Source organism: Strongylocentrotus purpuratus, unplaced genomic scaffold (genome assembly GCF_000002235.5).
Source record: "Strongylocentrotus purpuratus isolate Spur 01 unplaced genomic scaffold, Spur_5.0 spur5_scaffold_4, whole genome shotgun sequence".
NCBI classification, from domain to species: Eukaryota; Metazoa; Echinodermata; class Echinoidea; order Camarodonta; family Strongylocentrotidae; genus Strongylocentrotus; species Strongylocentrotus purpuratus.
The window spans coordinates 18,265,927-18,287,338 of NW_022145610.1; the positions used below are offsets into that span (position 1 = coordinate 18,265,927).

A 21,412-nucleotide genomic window follows, 5' to 3' on the forward strand; every position below is an offset into this window, starting at 1 on the left:
TAAATTCAAATGTTTGAAATATACACATCTACGTCGGCATAAATTTTGAATTTAATTCTCTTCTTTGATTGGCAACGCATAATCTATCTATATCAAGCATCTAACTTCTTCTTGACATGTCTTGAGCATTTTTCTGTACAAAAATTGCATTTTTATTTTCAATTTAGCGTTAATCTTAGAATCAACTTAATTGAAATCATGTTTGCAGATACTTTACTCATCATTTTTATTTCGGTCGGTACAGCATTGCTGTCAGAAGGTTCGTACAAACAATTTAAATACACGTTTTTTTGTGGCGTGTCAGTGCGAGTGTGTCTGTGCAGTGCACCAGGAGTCAGTCCCATACATTCATTCTGAGGTGGGATGTTATAGGGTGCGTCGTTTGGAGCACACCTGCAGGTCTATACTGAATATTCATATCGTGACGTCAGCCGTCGCGCCAATTTTAATTTTGCAGAGCCGCTAGCCGCGCTATATGAGCTAGCGCTAGCGCGCCGTATATATACCTCGAACATGGCATGTACTGTGCTGATATCGTGTATGTTGCATACGATACGGTAGCGGTATACCTAGACCTACTTTACTAGATCTAGGCTTAGATCTAGTTAAGCTGTTTAGCTATATATCATCATCATCATCTGACATCAGCAGCAGCAAAATGTCCTCTCTCGACTCAATAAGGATGAGTAGTAATGAGGCTGATGTGCCCGACCCTTCTCCGCCTCCTCCGGCTCCGCCTCCTTCGCCTCAACCCCCTTGCCCTAGACCTAGGCCGTGGACCGACATCTGGCACCCTGTGTCTGAACGAGCTCCTGCTCTTGGATGGGTCTCAACATTTGAGGAAGCGTGTGAAGTAAAAAAACACTTCGAGGTTTTTTCCTCTCTGACGTTTGTGTCGGAGAGGCATAATTCCTTTCCAGAAGGTGAGTCATCTTACCTTAAATTCTTAACTGCCTTGTTTGTTTAAAATCATCTACATATCTAGAATCTAGGTCTTGATCTCGAGCAGTAGCAATATGGAATGCTGCCTTTGGCTTTGAAAGCCTATTCACGTTAGACTAGACCTACCCTCAATAGTGCAAAATGCACCTAAAAATTACCCTCCATAAGAATTTTATTTTAATACTAGTCTTGACTAGGCCTATAACTAAGTGCTGAAATGTTGAATCGACGATGCTGTAGTCTATAGATCTAATATAAATGAAAATGATACCCTTTCCAACATCTTTTTTTGGGACGCAGGCATTCATGTTGAGTGTTCACTAAAACAAACTTCAATCAATGCCCTTGTTTTTCCCCCATGCATGATTAGGACCCAAACAAAAGATCAGATTTTCTGATTCCATCATTGAAGGTGATGGTACACCTTTCTTTCTGCGAGGTCGATGGGAGTATTCATGTATGTTTGGGCGAGACAAGCATGCAGCCAGGATCAAGAAAGCAGTAGAGGAGGAAAAAAGACAACATAAGGTAACATAACAATGAATCTTGTTCAAATGGATTGAGCCCCTCGACTGTGTGTCTGTTTACATGCAGTTGAATCATGACTACATCAATCATCCTTTTTTAATTAATGCAAATTATTCCATGACTTGAGGTCCCATCTGTAGCTGTAGATATAGATCTAGATACGTTGATCCAAAATGTTAAATTAAACAAAACCACTAGCTATACCCCTTCTTCCACGTGTTTACACTTTTTCCATTACAGCTTTGTTGATGAGTGATCAAAATTGGTTTTGGGAAAGGGAACATAAATTGAAATATGTTGTATGTCAGGTGGTTTCATTTGCAGTGTTTATGGCCTACCATGAATGTTGATATTTTTTTATAAGCATTCATTCTAGGAGTAATTCCAGGCCCTTAGCCAGGGGGGGGGGGGGGAGGGGGGGGGGGGGGGGTTCAGAAATTCAAATTTATAGGATTTAGACAATGTTACTAAGTCCTTTAAGATCTGGTTGACAAATTACCATCAAAACTGAACTTACTGAATTATCAATTTAGGCCTAGCTGACATAAAAATTGTGCAATGGTTGAGGTATCATTGTTGACCTTTAACTGCACGTATGCAGTTGAAGATCCACATAGTTTGTAAATAGTTTTATTATTACTATTATTATTATTATTATTTATTCGGCAATTCACACAAAATATAACAATGTAAATATGAGTAGACAAAAATTAAAGGAATGTCAATTATAAATGCACAATCTCACTGGCGGTCCTCTGAGTGCATCAGTTGGCTGCCAGGGAAGAGGAAAGCAAACTTAATCACTGTAATCGTAATGGTCCCTCTTCCTGACCAACTGGTGCAGCCAAAAGACCTGCAAAATATAGCATGAATGTTTAAATAAAATGTAAAACATTTCATAAACCACAACCTGATAAACCAAACAACTAACAAAAATAAAGCACAAGGAGAAAATGAAGTACATGTATGATGTACTAGTTCATGACACGATACTGAGCTTAAAAATGAGGAATTAACTCTGGCTTAAAAACTATTGCATAAAATGTCAAGTAAGAAAACTTCAGCATTGTAGTAAAACTTATAAACCTATTAGGAATGATTTTACTTTAGGTTATATTATACAGTTCTTGGTTTTACAAAAGTGACTATGTAGTTTAACATGCAATTCTTTCCCCTTGTATAACTTTTACTTTACCCAAAGGCAACAAAGGGAGGCTCCGACAAGCCACATTGAAAGAGTGCAGCAGAAAGAAGTTTGCAGGTGGCAGAAAGCACACAACAAGTAAATTATTTGTCTTTTAAAATTGCTAATCATATCTGCAAAGAGGGTACCGGTATGTAAACAGCAGCGAATTTGGGGAAGAGCTACAGTTAATTGAATTGGCTTTCTCATTGATTACTTTTTTTTTTTTAATTCTTGTACTTGCATTTACACCTTTCGTGTCATTTTACTGAAGGAAAAAGGAATAAGGAATAGAACGTCATATTGTTATTCAGTAATGTTACTGGATACAGGATATGTGCACTTCCTGACAACATGTTCAATGAAGAGAGATTTTAAAACACATAAGGCTTAAATGGTGACATACACAAAACAGTACTATGGGCTATATTTACAAGCCCTGCCTGAAGTTGCTTTCCTTCTTGTAAATACACATTCTGTATCCCCTTTTCTTTACGAAAAGTATACCAGTATGCAGATGATGCATACTGGAGAAGGTCAATAGTGTAACTAGCTAAAGAAAGTCGTATTATGACATTATATTATAATGTAATTGACAACCTCTTGATAGAATCTGTTCTATAAATATATATTTATCGTTTCACTTTCCAAAGTACTGTATAGAAATTATGACATCAATCATGTTCATGTTGCAGGCATCATAATTCCTGAATTGGAGGGCCTCAAGATTCAACCGCTTCCTTCACTAAATGACGACAATCGTTATTCAGTATGCGGGGAGACCCTTGAGATTAGAGATTTCAAGTCCTTGCAGTTCCCTAATTGGATAAATGACAAGGTAATTTATCTATCAAAAGATGTTATTATTATCTTACTCTAACCAAATATGCATTTGTATCATTTGTAATCAATATAATGCTGAAGGCTCAATGAAGAAAGAAATGTTGAGCATGATTTGCATTTCAATGAGTATAAATGGTTTATTGTAACATTTTCATATATTTTAGATTTCTGTACAGTTTTGTCAATCACATTTCTTGGGGAAGGTGGAAATCATATGTATTGTCTCATCTGTGTAGCAGGAGTGAGATGCATGTCACTTCTCAATTTATTGATCTTACATCAAAGATGTTATGACATATTGGTTGGCCATATTATAGTTAGAAGTCGGAGGGTATTTCTCTGACTGTTTTGCAATTATATAAATGATAATTATATTGCAATTAATTGTACCATGACAAGACAGAGATATCATTCTTTCAGTAACTTTGAAAATGGTTGATTACAGATTTCTCTCTTTTTTGGTAATTCTTTAATTAGTAAATTAGCAAATTAATGTATTTTTATTCTAATTATAAAGATTTAATGCTGTCTTCTTTGCTCCTTGATAGTTCTCGATTTTTTTTTATTATTCAACAGAATTTAGTGAGACACCAAAATAGCCCCCCTCCCCCCCTCCGAAAAAGGAAAAAATCTAATTTATGGAAATTTTCATTAATATCAGGAACATGTTTTTCCTATTTGTTGTAATAACCACTTTACCTTATGCCATTTTCAGATTCTCAATTCCTTTATGGCACTGCTGTCGAAGGAAATTAATGTCAACAGGAGTGGCCACATCTTCCCAATCCCTTCGTATGCTGCAGTACACTGGCAGAGAGCTATGTATCAGACATGGCTCTTCAAGAAGGTAATGTTTCTTTGTTGTCTAGATTAACTTGCTTGAAACTGTAAAATGATGTGGTTATCAATATTAGCTTAATTATCAGTACCTACTAACTAGAAGTTAGGAGTAGGCCAAATCCAGACATCAGTTTGCAAACAAAATATTTAAAAAATAAACAAAACAATAAAAATATGATCCCATCATTGAAAAGTTGATATGAGCTACGTACATCAGCCAGACAAATGATTCTGAATGTAAGTCTCAAAGGTCTATAGCCCAAGGAGCCTAAGCTATTATAGCTTTCCCAGGCCCAGGGGGTCAATGACATTTCTATAGTATTGAGCCAATCATCAAGAATTGGTACACAAACTGTAGCTGCATGTACACGCCGCAAACATTCACATTTTTGATGACTTTTAAAGGTACTAGCCGTCATTTGCATACCCTCCCAAATATCGATGAAATTCAATGGGTAGAATCTCTTAGGCATGATAATAACCCTCTTTAAATTTTAGAACAAAGGGACCAATAGTTTTGAAATGAGAAGTTAATAAATTTATTTTATTTTATTTGAAGCTTGATTAGTAGCGAGGTTCTCTCAATTGTTATGCCTCCGCCACCGAAGGTGGTGCCGGAGGCATCATGTTTTCGGGTTGTCCGTCCGTACGTCCGTCCCGTTTGACCGTTATCACAATATCTCAAGAACCATTTAAGATTTAAACTTAAGACTCGGGAATAGTATTTATCACCATAGGAAGACGATCTGATTAGATTTTGGAGCACGTATGTCAAAGGTCAAGGGTCACAGAGGTCAACTTATGAAATTCCATACATTGAGATTGTTATCATGATATCTCAAGAAGATGATGATGAACAGCATTTGTATAGCGCCATTTATCTGCAAAAGCATTCAAAGGCGCCTGGCTCCCTCAATATGTCACATATTATTCGCAATGTTGCCGGAAAAGATAGGTTTTGAGTTCAGATTTAAAGGTATCAATGTTGTTACAATTTCGAAGTTGGACAGGTAGAGAGTTCCAAAGATGCGGAGCAGATGAAGAGAAGGCTCTATCCCCCCACCACTGGAGATTTAAACTTCAAACTTAGTGATAGTGTGTATCACTATAGGAAAACAATCTGATTACATTTTGGAGCACGTAGGTCAAAGGTCAAGGGTCATAGAGGTCAACTTATGAAATTCCATACATTGAGATTGTTATCATGATATCTCAAGAACCACTGGAGATGTAAAAATTTCAAACTTAAGGATAGTATGTATCACCATAGGAAGACGATCTGAATAGATTTTGGAGCACGTAGGTCAAAGGTCAAGGGTCACAGAGGTCAACTTATGAAATTCCATACATTGAGATTGTTATCATAATATCTCAAGAACCACTGGAGATTTAAACTTCAAACTTAATGATAGTGTGTATCACCATAGGAAGACAATCTGATTAGATTTTGAAGCACGTAGGTCAAAGGTCAAGGGTCACAGAGGTCAACTTATGAAATTCCATACATTGAGATCGTTATCGCGATATCTCAAGAACCACTGGAGAATTTTCACTTCAAACTTAATGATAGTATGTATCACCATATCATAATATCTCAAGAACCACTGGAGATTTAAACTTCAAACTTAATGATAGTGTGTATCACCATAGGAAGACCATCTGATTAGATTTTGGAGCACGTAGGTCAAAGGTCAAGGGTCACAGAGGTCAACTTATGAAATTCCATACATTGAGATTGTTATCATGATATCTCAAGAACCACTGGAGATTTAAACTCCAAACTTGTTTAAATTGCTCTATGGCGGAGGCATCATTTTCGACTGCGCGCAGTCAAAATTCCATCTAGTTTAATCTATATTCACTGCTCATTCCAAAGCTAAGCGTCCACTCGCTCAAAAAATTTGAAGAGGTTTATTATTATGCCAAAGAGCTTCTACCCATGGATTTTCTTGAAATTGGAGAGGGTGTGCAGATGAGGACTACTCTTTAGTGGTCCTATCTTTTCATTTTAGGTTCAAAATCCTATCAAAGATACCCTATATCATTGACTTATCAATATGTAATAAAATTATATTTATGATATTTATCAATACAGAAATATGTATATTGTTCTGTTGTGAGTATCAATACAAATCGTCAATGTTTGAACTTTGATGCAAGATATAATAATTAAATCAATCTAGAGAAAAAGTTGGACCTCAAAGGTTTTTTTTCTTTTTTCTTCAATATAATAAAGTTTTATTGTATTTTATGGCTTCGTCGCAGCTATTTAAAGAAAAGAAAAAAAGAAGAATGAAACATTTTGAATGAAACATAATAAACTAGTAATTCAAAGGTTTTTTTTCTTTTTTCTTCAATATAATCAAGTTTTATTGTATTTTATAAATAAATAATAAATAAATAATATGGTTATTTATATAGCGCCGGTATCCGCCAGGTTCTGACGCTTATGGCTGTGTCGCAGCTATTTAAAGAAAAGAAAAAAAGAAGAATGAAACATTTTGAATGAAACATAATAAACTAGTAATTCCTAAAAATAAAATACCAAGATGCAGCTTCATTCAATGTAATATTGACAGGTTAGTTAAAATCAAGGAAAAAAGTATGAAAAACATGCATTTTATTTCATGGTTGTCATGGCTACAGGAATGTATGCATGTATGTGTCCAAAGTTTACATCAAATGTTCAGACAATATTTGAGGAAATATCTTCCCAATTTTGTATCTTATCAACATGTGGCAGGGGGGGGGGGGGCACAAAGGGGAACAACTGGACCTTTTAGAAATTGTGAGCTATAGAAGGCATTAGTACTAGCAACAAGTACCGTAGTGCAATCCCACTTTAAACACTTAAATATATTCACCAAAATTTGTAGAAATTGTCCTTAAGAGAAGGGGGTCTAATGGAGTTCCCAATGGGTAGTGTTGCTAGCTCACACATATATCTGTATACTGTCATCTATAGGTGAACATGCAAAAGTACAAATGGATCTTTCTGCCATTCAACGTTAATAAGAGTCACTGGGTACTCTTGGCAGCTGATGTACAGAGAGGAGAAGTTTCGGTTCTGGACTCCCTACCAACCAATCCCAACACATCCATCAACTGCATAAAGAAGTTCAAGTGAGTAATCTTTTATTAGAATAAATGCAGTATATACAATAATGTTTTCTCTTCAGGCAAGGACTCCTAGACCACTATTGATGTATGATAGTGTCACATTGAGTTGAGCATATTTCATAAACATACCTTTTTCACCAAGTTGAAGGAGTAGCTCAGACTAACCCTCATTTGCATCCCCCTTCATTTTTGTTACTATATACCATGGCGCTAGAATTGGGCTATAACTGCTTGATGTTTTTTTAAATTTGTATTAATGCAACAAGTCTATCCAACATTTTATTAGGACAAAATCAATTGTTTTATTTCACTCTGTATTCTGAATGATTGCGCTCTATGAGCTGCCATATATGTTGCAATGAGCTTTTATAAGAAACTACATCAACCCCAAGCTTCCATTGATCATTAATTAATACTACTACTAGTAAAACAGCAAACATGTTAATTGAAATCAAGTGGCACTTATACCGTTCAAATATGTTTTAAGATCTTTGTAAGTAAATTTGTTTAATTGTGCAAATATAATAATATATATTGTTTTGTTTAAATGCTACTTGTTACCTGGGCAATAATTTTTGTCTGCCCTTCATGACAATTAATTTAATTTTATGTTTATTGAATGCACATATTGTAAATTTCAAATCAAGGAGTATGCTATGAAATATTAAGATGTTTTGTAATTTCAAATTTTATTCAAGAGCCTACATGGCATGCAGATCAGAGAAAATTGGAGACCTAGCTGGAACGTCATGGAAGGTTGGCAATCTCCAGTCTGCCAGGCAAGAAGATGGACATTCCTGTGGGGCATTTGTCATGTTGGTAAGAATAACCCATCAGTTTTATTCTATGGATTGTTTCATGCTGTTTACATAATAATTAGGAGATGTGGTCTTAAGGTGTTTGATGGAGGACATCATTCCCCTCACCCCCACGGGGGCTTATATGTATAAATGCATAAAGGCCAAGATCCACTTTCTAGTTGCCAAATGGGCACTGCTAGGTCTCTATTTTGCAGTTTAGAACAGTGGAACCTTGTTATAAAGAGTTCTGATAAACCAAGGTACCCAATATAAGAGGATTCTTTTGCTGGCCCAAATTCTTATTGATTATGTCACTAGTTTTATGCTTCTGCTACAAACTAGCCGGAGGCATTATGTTTTCTGGTTGTCCGCGTCTGTAGGCCTACGTCCCATTCTCGTGATCGCGTTATCTCAAGAAAAGATTGATGGATTACTGCCAAACTTAAGTCATGTATGTATCTTGAAGTGATTAGATTTTGGGGTCAGAAGGTCAAAGGTCACATGGCTCATTATATATGCAAAAATAGCTTGTGATCGCGTTATCACAAGAACTGATTGATGGATTCCTGCCAAACTTAGATCATTTATGTATCTTGCAGAGCCAATGAACTGAGTAGATTCTTGTCTCATAAGGTCAAAGGTCATGGGCTCATTATGTACGCAAAAATAGCTTGTGAACGCATTCTCATTAGAACTGACAGATGGATTACTATTTAACTCAGGACATCTTGCAGAGCCAATGAACTGAGTAGATTTTAGGGTCATGAGGTCAAAGATCAAAGGGTCATATATGTATATGAGAAATTGCTTGTAATCACGATATTCTGAGAACCTGTTAATGGATTACAATTGAAATTGAATTTGAAAAAATTCTTCTGTTTTGGTGTGTAAAATTGCTCTATGATGGAGGCATCATTTTCGACTGCGCGCAGTCGAAGTTCCATTTAGTTTCTTATTCTTTTTTTCAATTTATTTTGCTGCAGAATGCTCTTGCCATTACAAGAGGGATTGATCCTCGAAGCGTTGGGAAATATGCCAAAGACATGAGGGTTTATGTCCAGAATAAACTGATCACCAACGCTGTGCCCCCACCTGACCAGCGGAAAACCTGTGACATGGTTGAGTGTCTGATGGCCCTTTCAAAGAAACCACCTACCAGCACCCGACCTAAATGGGTGCAGTGCGATGTTTGTGGTCGCTGGCTGCATCTGTACTGTGTCTCAATCAGTGAGGCACCAGGGGAAGGTATTGATTATGTATGCCCGGTTTGTTGCGCTAAATATGCATAGTCATTGTGAGTGATGGAAAGCGTATGGTGATAGTAGATTTCATTGAGCTAGATCCTGTGAAGCAGTTAAAGCCAAAGCCCCTGCTTGATGAGCTTGATCTTGAGATTCTACTAATCAAATAGAATTTCCACAACGCTTTCTTGATGATTTCATTCACATGACTATTCCACCAGAAGTTAGGCTGGATAATAACCCCAAGCAATTTCAACTCCTTGACTTCTTCAAGAACATTGTTACACAGCTCAATGCGTGGAAAGGGGATGGCCGCTCATGAAAACAATACTTGCATCACTTTGCACTTTGCTGGATTTACCCTGTGGCATACCTCCACTAGGCATCAAGGATGTTGACAGAACACCGTGGTATCTCGTCACCTGTACCCTTTGGTGTAAAAAGCTGCAAATCCATGGGAGGAGTGCTGGACGGGCACCCATTAGGTGAAGCTTGCTAACAGCAATGTTGTGGTTCACTAAATCAAATGCCTTGGTGAAGTCAGTTATCACCATAGTTGACACAGTCTGTGGCTTGTCTGCATTACTGTGCAAGGTCAACAAGGTAGTGGGTAGTGGAGACACCTTGTCGGTTGCCAAACTGCTGCTTGTCGATTCCTTGACAATGTCACCGAACACCCACCAATAGGTCGAAGTTTGTCAATAGCTAGTGGAGATTCCTTGGGGACTGGACAGACAGTTGACTTCTTCCACTGCATATGGACTACTCCTTCGAGCAAGGATTCATTGATGACATCACAAAGTGGGGAGCTCCTTACATGGATCAACTCTTTGACTTTTAATGTGACCCATGGCTTATCTTTACGATGTACCTTAATTCACTTGGAAGGGAAATAAAGGTTGTTCACTGAGTTGAGATCAACTCATGCTTATGATAGATGTAGTCAACACCTTGGCTCTAATGAATGCATCAGTAAGTGTTTCAGTATATGCATTTCTTATTTTTTTCAAAAAAAATTCAAAAAAAATAATGATAGTCAAATTGGTAATTACGTGTTGTAATTTGAGGTTTAAGAGTTTAGACAAATATATATAAAAAATATCACTGAAAACAAAATAGATATAAATATAAATATATATAAAGAAATATATCGCTCATAAATTCATTTTAGCATGAGCTATTGAAAAGCCCAAATACGTCGTCAGAAAGATGCTACTGTCATTCGTTCTGCTCTCAATTGTATTTTAACCCAACCCTGCACGCAAGATGGTGAATAATTGTGTGGTTTTTGTTTCGTTTTGTTATGGGTTGTAATATTTTGTATGGCCAGCCATAAGAACTTTGGGGGGAGGGGGAGCTAACATAATAAAGGGAAAATAGATTACTTATTTTTTTATTATTGTTGTGAAATACTTGATATTTTATATTGTCAGACTGGGCATATTATGTTTAATACTAAAGTCATTTGCTGAAAAAGTTAAATTTGTAAAATCCAATACTGTATGTGGTATCAAAGGGTTTGTAGCATATTTATAATTTTTTTCTGAACCAATCTTTGAAAGAAAACAAACTTTTAATTCAAAACTAGTTCTGTGGTAAAGCACATTCTATTTTTTATCAGGTCACATGCGTCACGATTTTTTTCTTCCAGTGTAAATTTGAGTTGATGGAGAAGTTTGTTAACATAATCTTTGTTAAGTACATGAAAATAACGTTCATCGGTTCAGTCTAGAAACTCCACACATAATCTTTCTGATACATTACCATTTTATAATGTGTAACTTAATGGCAATATAATAACACTCAATCAAGCAGAATATTTGTTTGTGATCTTTATTTTTTAGGTTGTTGAAATTGATTTACATGTAAATGTTTATGTAGTTAAATGTTTAAAATGAGCAAAAATTAAGTGGGAACAAAACTTTAAAACATGATCTTATCAAGTTTTATGGAATGAATGGTTAGAACGCAGTTTTTTAGAAGATACTACGGTAAATTATGACCATACACCACAGGTCGTATGAGCGGCACTAGTGGTTGGGTCTGTGATATAAAGAACACATTAATAAAGGAGCAGAACTAGAGGTCGTATGAGCGGCACTAGTGGTCGGGTCTGTGATATAAAGAACACATTAAAGGTAATACAAAGTTTTGGGACATTTTGAAAATTGGGTTGATAGTGATTCTTTTCAATTTTGATATATTTGGATGCTCCTGTGGATGAATTATAAGCACTAGAAAATTTAGTCCCTAAAACGCTTCTGCTTTCGAGAAAACTTGAACATAAAAATTTACCGGTGCTCCCGGTAAATTTTGATAAATTTCAAATAGCGCCTACGGCCGTACAAAAGTTGCTGCGACCATGAAAATCTCAGAAAATGTAATTGTGATATAAAAATTTCCAGACGGGAATAGCTAATCGGTCGATTTTAGTCAAGAAGCATTGTTTTATAGCTCAATTAATATCTTGGCCTTGAGAGGGAGCTATACAACATAAAGAGTTAATTATTTACAATTTCCTAACTTTAGACTCGATTTCAACCGCGATAACGATCACTGAATATTGTGGGATCGCATATGCTTCCATTATGTTCATTTGAACCAAATTCATGACCCCATACCAAAACTTTGTATTACCTTTAATAAAGGAGCAGAACAAGAGGTCGTATGAGCGGCACTAGTGGTCGGGTCTGTGATATAAAGAACACATTAATAAAGGAGCAGAACTAGAGGTCGTATGAGCGGCACTAGTGGTCGGGTCTGTGATATAAAGAACACATTAATAAAGGAGCAGAACATGACACAAATATAATTGAGAAAATATACATATATTAGCAAGTGTAATTTATGGAGCACATGTAGCGGTCGATGGAGCACATCTCCAAGGCGATTTATATAAACGGACACAAAATGATAAAAATGAGTCAGAAATAATTTATCTACATCAATGCTTTCTCTGAGGAGATGTATTAGTGCGATTCCAGATGATATTTATTCACATGACGCAAATATAATTGAGAAATATACATATATTAGCAAGTGTAATTTATGGAGCACATGTAGCGGTCGATGGAGCACATCTCCAAGGCGATTTATATAAACGGACACAAAATGATAAAAATGAGTCAGAAATAATATATCTACATCAATGCTTTCTCTGAGGAGATGTATTAGTGCGATTCCAGATGATATTTATTCACATGACGCAAATATAATTGAGAAAATATACATATATTAGCAAGTGTAAGTTATGGAGCACATGTAGCGGTCGATGGAGAACATCTCCAAGGCGATTTATATAAACGGACACAAAATGATAAAAATGAGTCAGAAATAATATATCTACTTCAATGCTTTCTCTGAGGAGATGTATTAGTGCGATTCCAGATGATATTTATTCACATGACGCAAATATAATTGAGAAATATACATATATTAGCAAGTGTAATTTATGGAGCACATGTAGCGGTCGATGGAGCACATCTCCAAGGCGATTTATATAAACGGACACAAAATGATAAAAATGAGTCAGAAATAATATATCTACATCAATGCTTTCTCTGAGGAGATGTATTAGTGCGATTCCAGATGATATTTATTCACATGACGCAAATATAATTGAGAAAATATACATATATTCGCAAGTGTAATTTATGGAGCACATGTAGCGGTCGATGGAGCACATCTCCAAGGCGATTTATATAAACGGACACAAAATGATAAAAATGAGTCAGAAATAATATATCTACATCAATGCTTTCTCTGAGGAGATGTATTAGTGCGATTCCAGATGATATTTATTCACATGACACAAATATAATTGAGAAAATATACATATATTAGCAAGTGTAAGTTATGGAGCACATGTAGCGGTCGATGGAGCACATCTCCAAGGCGATTTATATAAACGGACACAAAATGATGAAAATGAGTCAGAAATAATTATACATCAATGCTTTCTCTGAGGAGATGTATTAGTGCGATTCCAGATGATATTTATTCACATGACGCAAATATAATTGAGAAATATACTTGTATTAGTAGCAAGTGTATTTCATCGAGCACAATCAGCACATAGAATAAAAATAACAATAATGCTACGCTATCCAAAGTGCTTTGCATTGCACGTATGTGTAGCCATATGTAAAGGACTAAGCGGCGCATGCCTGGCCTGATCGTGACGTCACGATATGAATATTCAGTATAGACCTGTAGGTGTGCTCCAAACGACGCACCCGATGTTATAGGGGTGTGGTAACTCGACCTCGATCTTGATGGGGATAGATCGTCATAGATGGTGATTGGTGATGATGGTCATGGTCGAAGTGGTAAAGGAGGCGGTGATGATGATGATATGGTGCATGATGTCAGTGATGATTGATGTCTAGACTCGAGTGACGTGAGTCGAGATCAAGTGCAAGTCAAGTCAAATCAATGAATAGGACTAGGGTCTAGATCTAGAAAGTCTAGGCCTAGATCTAGATCTACTGATCTACTGTAAAAATAGAAATATTCACAGTAGACTCTAGACTGCATCAATTTTCGTGGATTTTGCGCGAAGATCGCCAAGCGTGATTTTTAGAACTCGCAAACATATAAGCATGACTTCTATGCATGTTTTGAACAAGCTTAATTTCTTGGCACACATTGTTTAAGTTTCGGAAATCAAATCACTTAAAAATTTCATATGCAGGTAAATTGATAAATATTCTATCGAAACATATAATATTTGAAGCTTGACTCCCGTTCCTTCACTGAAATCTGATGCATTGAATATGTAGTCAATCTTTGTTTGCTTGTGGCTCTGGTTCTGATCGTCGCACACAAATATTCAAGAACGAGACAAATTCGAAGTTCCCCACGTCTCGATCGATTGTTGTATTCATGATGTAAGTGCTATAGCAATTTAAACAGAGCCCTGTCTGTGCACTCAAAATAGATCTTGAATTAAGAGTGCGGTGCAAAATCAATGCACTGCAGACAAGCGGATTATCACATATCTACATTATATTATCGATGGCAATAGACATTGAATAGTGATGGCTCAAAAAATCCAATTACAGGTACTTGGTAATTGCAATTAACTGATTATGATAATGGTTAATGGCTAGACTCGAGAAGTATGTCCATGATCATGATGATGTCTTTGACAATTCAGTTCTTCTTCCTCTTTGTCTTCCTCCTTCATCTTCTTCTCCTTTTTCTTCTCCTCCTCCTTCTTCATCTTCTTCTTCCTCATCTTCTTCTATTTCTTCATCTTCTTCTTTTCCTTCTTCTTCTGCTTCTTTTCCTTCTTCTTCCTCTTCCTCTTCCTCTTCCTCTTCCTCCTCCTCCTCTTCCTCCTCTTCTTCTTCCTCTTCCTCTTCCTTTTCCTCCTCCTCTTCCTCTTCCTCCTCCTCTTTCTCCTCCTCCTACTTCACCTCCTTCTTCTTCTTCTTCCTCTTCCTCTTCCTCTTCCTCCTCTTTCTCCTCCTCCTCTTTCTCCTCCACCTCCTACTTCACCTCCTTCTCCTCCTACTTCACCTTCTTCTCCTCCTACTTCACCTCCTTCACCTCCTTCTCCTCCTACTTCACCTCCTCCTCCTCCTCCTCCTCCTCCTCCTCCTCCTCCTCCTCCTTCTCCTTCTTCTTCTTCTTCTTCTTCTTCTTCTTCTTCTTCTTCTTCTTCTTCTTCTTCTTCTTCTTCTTCTTCTTCTTCTTCTTCTTCTTCTTCTTCTTCTTCTTCTTCTTCTTCTTCTTCTCTTCTTCTTCTTCTTCTTCTTCTTCTTCTTCTTCTTCTTCTTCTTCTTCTTCTTCTTCTTCTTCTTCTTCTTCTTCTTCTTCTTCTTCTTCTTCTTCTTCTTCTTCTTCTTCTTCTTCTTCTTCTTCTTCTTCTTCTTCTCTTCTTCTTCTTCTTCTTCTTCTTCTTCTTCTTCTTCTTCTTCTTCTTCTTCTTCTTCTTCTTCTTCTTCTTCTTCTTCTTCTTCTTCTTCTTCTTCTTCTTCTTCTTCTTCTTCTTCTCTTCTTCTTCTTCTTCTTCTTCTTCTTCTTCTTCTTCTTCTTCTTCTTCTTCGCTATGAGTCCAGGCAGCCGTCTGGTGTATTCTCGTACTGGCAGGTGCTGTGCAGGCATCTGAACATTATCCTGATAAAAAATGAGCTAGAGCCTAGAGGGAACTATATTGTGCACATTTAAAAAAAAGGCACATGACTGAATTGGGAGACTTGGCTGACAAAAGAACTGAAGAAACAACATCATTAAGGCAATTTGTTTCCTTTCTGCGGTCAGCACAGGAGCTCCATAGGAGCCTATTGGTTTTGTGTGTGGATTATAATATAAACTGTTATGGAACAAAAAGTAGGGGTGAATTAGTCATGTAGACGGTCATTAGGGGTAATTACACATGTTTAGTATGATTGCAAATGATGGATTTATGATGATGATGATAATGATAATGAATTTTAAGCTTTATTGTTTGTCTAGTGGGCCTAATTTTGTAGTTCTACTCTTGATTCATTATTTTTTATTTCTTTTACCGATTTCAGGAATCACATACATCTTGGTATACAGGACTGAGACATACAAGAAGCTGAAAGCTGAGGTAGAAAAACAAAGCAAGAAACGTAAGTAAACATTAGGGCTGAGTTATTGCGTTGTTTAAACAAATATAAACCAGGGTCTGATTGCCTTGCACCAATTCATCATGACCACTATGAGAGACACCACACCACAATATCCTCGTTTAGTTGCTGAAAAGGCTTTTGACGAGTACCAGCATAGACATAGACATAGACATAACCCCAAAAATATAGAAAAATAAAATAACATGAAATAAATTATAAATGAATGAAACAAAATCTTGTCCTAAATCTCGTCCAGATTGTTTAGAAAATGTTGCTAAGATTTTACATTTGTTTATGCTTGTGAAATCTCCCTTTAGTAAAGATGCACTCCCATCAAATTTTCATTCAATTGTCAAACAAATACCTGTATAGTCATTTCTTGGTTCAGAAAGACAGAAGACAGAAGCAAATCATATTAAGATTGATTATTAAGTTTCAAATACAGAGCCAGTCAGAATAGGAATTTCTTTCTTTTTCATTTGTCATTACCAAAGTACATGTAAATTAGTATTATAAGAAATAATGATATTTGATCTCTTACAGTTGTTTTTGTAATATCGTTCTTTGTTTGATTGTTTTAGTGGAAAGGACGAAAGAAGCGCTTGGTGATTCATCGGACAAGAACCAGAAGAAAAAGCTTGGTAGGTATTGATGACTTACTGGGGCCCATTTCACAAAGCCTTTTTTCAATGACGAATGACAAAAATCAGTGACAAATCTGCTGATATCAGAAGCAAGGATTTCAGTAGCTTATAACAAAAAAATGTAATTTGTCACTGATGACAAGTTTTGTGAAACGCTCCCCTGGTGTAAAAGTTTAGATGGGACATGAACCGCAATTATAGACTGCAATATTAAAGATAAAGTTGAGTTCTGGTCAGGCGATTGCAGTTTGAAAGAAACAGTGTAATATCTATCAAAAGAGTTGATCATGTAGCATATAAGTATTGGTATGTGTATACAACAAGGTTCTGGAATCATCAAAATGATAAGAAATTGGGTCCAGTCTTGGTAAAAGTAACAAGCACTGTACACAGAAAGATTTTTATGGGACTACACAAACATGTGGCATAAAAATGTGGTCCTATTTTTAAGCTGTTACATGATTTAGAATATGAAGGCATTTGAAGAGCCATGCCTTTCACTTTCAGGGAACATTTTTTCTCTGATGTTCTTCCACACTTGCATTATAATAACAATGAGAACGCTCACAAATTATTTTTCACCTCTCCCAGAACTTGATCCTCTCTTTAAAGGGAAATCCAACCCTTCATTTGTATAAAAGTAGAAAAATGAGAGAAACAAGCGAAAGTTCGAAACTAAATCGGACCAATAATAAGAAAGTTATGAATGTTTGACACTCAAACCTGCCTATTAAGGTCACCACGGGAACAGAAAATGTGGCCACTATAGGCAGATGACCCTTCTAGAAAGGTTCTAAAACGCTTATTTCTTTTTCAGGGAACATAAAATACATGGCCACTTTTAAATAGACAGGTGGTCTTTATAGAGAGGTGGCCACTAAGGCACGTTCGACTGTCGTGTGTTATTGGAATTTGTAACGGTGGCCCAACGGTGGCTCAAGCACAGATCCCTGTGGGACACCCGTATTTATACACAAACAATTAGATTCTGTACCATCGGCCATCACATACTGTTTTCTTCCTTCCAATTTTGCTGTTAATTTGTTATGTATTTTACTTTGAATTTTAATGGAAAATAAATGAAATGAAATGAAGAAAAAAATGAAAATGAAATACCATTTCTCATTCTTCTTTTTATACTGCAGAGCGTCAGGAAGAAAAGTTGAAGACAAACAGCAGGGATCTTTCCATGGTCAAGATGAAATCTATGATTGTTATTGCATTCACGTTCACTTCGCTAATGAGCATGTTCAACTCAATGTAAGCATTCAAGTTTTCATGATGTCAATTTCACTTCTTAAAGTCATCAATATCTGATCATCTTTTCGTTTTGACGGCATTGAGGATGAGAGACACAAAGATTAACAACATGTATTCTCATCAATGCAGGATACATTTGTTATTTGCACATTTCAATTTGTATGCTTTGATACAAAGGAAGTTGCATTCATTAACCGTCCTATATTAAAGCGTGAGTTGAAAAAAAATTCAAAGTTAAAACGTAGCAAATGTAAATTTTGCAATAAAAGGCTTGTAAAATATGATAGGATATTAATCTAAATGCATATGTATGATTATGTAGGATGTTATCCAGCAGGGAAAGTTTGTCAAAGGAAATATATTTAATTCCCAAAATGTCAATGTATATATATCTTACAAAGATTTAACATCTAACAGTACTATTGTTGTGGTACTTGAACCGCAAACCCTGTGATTCACAGTCCAATGAGGTATCCACTGGACCACAACATGTCTACACGATAGATTTTGAAAATAGTATTGATATTAAAGGGAACCAAAACCTTAATACTAAGTTTCTTTTATTGTAAAGTTAAGATATTTGAATAAAATCAGTAAAAATCTGAACAAAATCGGGCAAGGAATAAGGAAGTTCAAGCTTTTTGAAATGACTAGTCACTAGAGGGAGATATTCAATTTGATGCGTCATTTGTGGACAACTCTCCGTGCCCTTTGTACTTCAAATTTCACAATTCTTTCGTTTTCTTCGTATTTATTTGTGTTCTTGATCCGACTTCATAACATGTGAAGTAGAATATCATTTTGCATTCTATACCTTGCTTTCAGGGGAGTAGATTATCTCAATCACAAGAAAGAAGGAAAAACATGAAATTTGAAGTACAAAAGGCATGGAGAGTTGTCCACAAATGACGCATCAAATTGAATATCGCCCTCTAGTGACTAGTCATTTCAAAAAGCTTTAACTTCCTTATTCCTTGCCTGATTTCGTTCAAATTTTCACTTAATTTATTCAAATATCTTAAACTTTACAATAAAAGTAACTTGTATGAAGGTTTTGGTTCCCTTTAATTTTGAAAAATTATTGATATCTTTTCTGAAAATCATATTGATATTTTACAGATTTGATGGTCGTGTCGTTGCCAAACTCCCGTTCACACCTATATCCTGGTTACATGGTATCTCGCATCGTAATCTTCTTGGAAATGACTTCACAGATTCCTCTTTCATCTTTCTCTATATACTGTGCACCATGTCAATCCGGCAGGTAGGTCTTTCAAATTGAATTGAATTGTTAATTGAAAATATGGCAGCCTGAAAGCTTAAAGGGATCCGGTAACTTTGTCTCAGATTCTGAAACAAAATCCTGGATTTAGCTCATGCTGCAATGATGATTATAAACCTAAAGCTTAGTCAGGAACCCCATGACTTTTACAAGCCAATCGCCTGTCTGATTATCAAGATATTTATGATTGGAAATCGAAACCAAATTTTGCGTTTGCCTAACGGTTTTCATAACACTACAGTCTATTGGGGAAAAGGAGTATGGTAATACCGGTCAATCAAAGATTTTTACTTTTTTGAGGCACTTCTTGATCATTTTTAATCGTGATTTTTTTAGGGCTTCAATATTACACCATATCACAGACACTGATAACACGTAGGGCTGTGCATCTCAGATTTAACATTGTTAAACGATGCCTTTAATTACATTTTAGGTTACATAAAATGAAACACATGAGGCATATAGCATTGTTGAAACAATCATTACGTAGATAATTATTTACAAGATGAAACTATACATTAAATCCATTTAAGAGAGAGAAGTCTGACAGAAGATGAAATTTAAAAAAAAATTGTAATTACCGGTACATATTTATGAGCCAACAACATTGAAAATGAGTTCAGGTGATTACATAATACATGTACTCAGAAATTGATAGACAATTACATCTAGTAACAAGTGTGAATATACACTGTATGTCTCTCCTTCCTTTCTTTAATTTCATGATTGGCAAATGATATTTACTACTGTTGCCATTTTCACTACAGGTACATGTATATATTCCCTTTTTCTCCCAAATTGTCATTGTGCAGAATATTCAGAAGCTCCTTGGGTTCGCACCTTCTCGAGCTGCAGCCAAGCAGTCTGGAGGCTTTTTCGGTCAGGCACAGCCAGGAGTTAAATAGCGCCCTCAACGTAAATAGCAGCCAGAGAGTGTCCTTTGTATCAACGGTTCTTTTTTAATCATCAATTGTTACTTAAAGCCCCACTGTACTACTTGTAGCTACTTGCTCCCTCTATATAGAAAACAATGCCTAATCGGTGACCTTTGCTCCCCCATGATCCTCTTTTTCTTATGTTAATTGAGAGCTGAGTTGATGAGATAGCCACCTGTCAGTGACCACCCTGGGTGGTCTAATTCCTCCTAGCCAAACTAGTACAGACGGCCTTTAAAGGGTAGGGTTAGGGTTGAGGTCAGTTCAAAGGTAAGAGTTCGATATAGTGTTTGAGCCAGGGTTAAAGTAGGGCTCGACTCTCCACCCATGTATTAATGAGTACCAAATATGCTGGAGCTCGTCTATGAATGGGGTAATAAACTTGGATTGACTTAAGTTGGACTTGAACTATGGCAGGCCCTTCATGCCACTGGTTGCTCTCTCAAGGGACGTCACAAATCTACAGAATTTACCTTTTTTTGATCGTTCATTGTTGAAGAAAAAAAAGTTATTTACATTGTAATCTTAAGTTACATTTAAGACTTGGACTTACACTATGGTAGGTGATTTATGCCCTTAAAAAGTCTTGAACCAGATGTAATTTTAGAGGGAAAAAACCTTTGATCTTTAGAAGATAATTTTTTTCTTCAATAATGAACCATCAAAATATGTGATTCTGTGGATTTATGCATTCCCTTGAGAAAGCAATGGTGAGAAACCAATAGGTTAACACATACTAGCTTACTACAGCTTATCTTAAAGCTAAAGACCAGTTATGGTCATGCGATTGCATTGCGAAAGAAACGTTGTGAAATCGATCAGAAAAGGTTGATCATCTAGCATAGATGTACTGCAAGGTTCTGGAATCATCAAAATGATAAGAAATTTGGCCAAGTCTTCATAAAGTTAGAAGCACTGTACACAGAAAGATGTATATGGGACTACACACACGTGCGCGACACGTGCATTTCATATCTCTCAACAGGCGAGAGATACACTAATTTACCAAATATATCAATTAGTAGGCGGTTTCCCATCAAAATTTTTATCATCATGTAATATTCAAAACATATTCTTTCACATGATTGGTAATAAGAGCTTGCATTTCATTTTTTGAAATTGGGGCGTTTCCAATACTGGTCTTTACCTTTAAGTACTGTTTAGAAGCCCTCTCCTCGATTTATAATACAGT

At 36.2% G+C, this 21,412-nt stretch overlaps 2 protein-coding genes across 2 annotated transcripts; both read left to right on the forward strand.

Moving 5' to 3' along the window:
- The first annotated feature begins 82 nt into the window (after nucleotides 1–82).
- LOC115929176 (calcium load-activated calcium channel-like) lies at nucleotides 83–20,830 on the forward strand. Its single transcript, XM_030997619.1, has 6 exons — nucleotides 83–259; nucleotides 16,022–16,099; nucleotides 16,681–16,740; nucleotides 17,889–18,003; nucleotides 19,123–19,267; nucleotides 20,098–20,830. The coding sequence occupies exons 1-6, from the start codon at nucleotides 199–201 to the stop codon at nucleotides 20,188–20,190; spliced, it is 552 nt and encodes a 183-aa protein (XP_030853479.1). The 5' UTR covers nucleotides 83–198; the 3' UTR covers nucleotides 20,191–20,830.
- Nucleotides 772–9,712, forward strand: LOC115929175 (ubiquitin-like-specific protease 1). Its single transcript, XM_030997618.1, has 8 exons — nucleotides 772–923; nucleotides 1,313–1,470; nucleotides 2,672–2,752; nucleotides 3,349–3,491; nucleotides 4,212–4,343; nucleotides 7,302–7,459; nucleotides 8,155–8,275; nucleotides 9,240–9,712. Exons 5-8 carry the CDS (start codon nucleotides 4,227–4,229, stop codon nucleotides 9,543–9,545), a joined length of 702 nt encoding a protein of 233 aa, XP_030853478.1. The 5' UTR covers nucleotides 772–923; nucleotides 1,313–1,470; nucleotides 2,672–2,752; nucleotides 3,349–3,491; nucleotides 4,212–4,226; the 3' UTR covers nucleotides 9,546–9,712.
- Nucleotides 20,831–21,412: the final 582 nt, after the last annotated feature.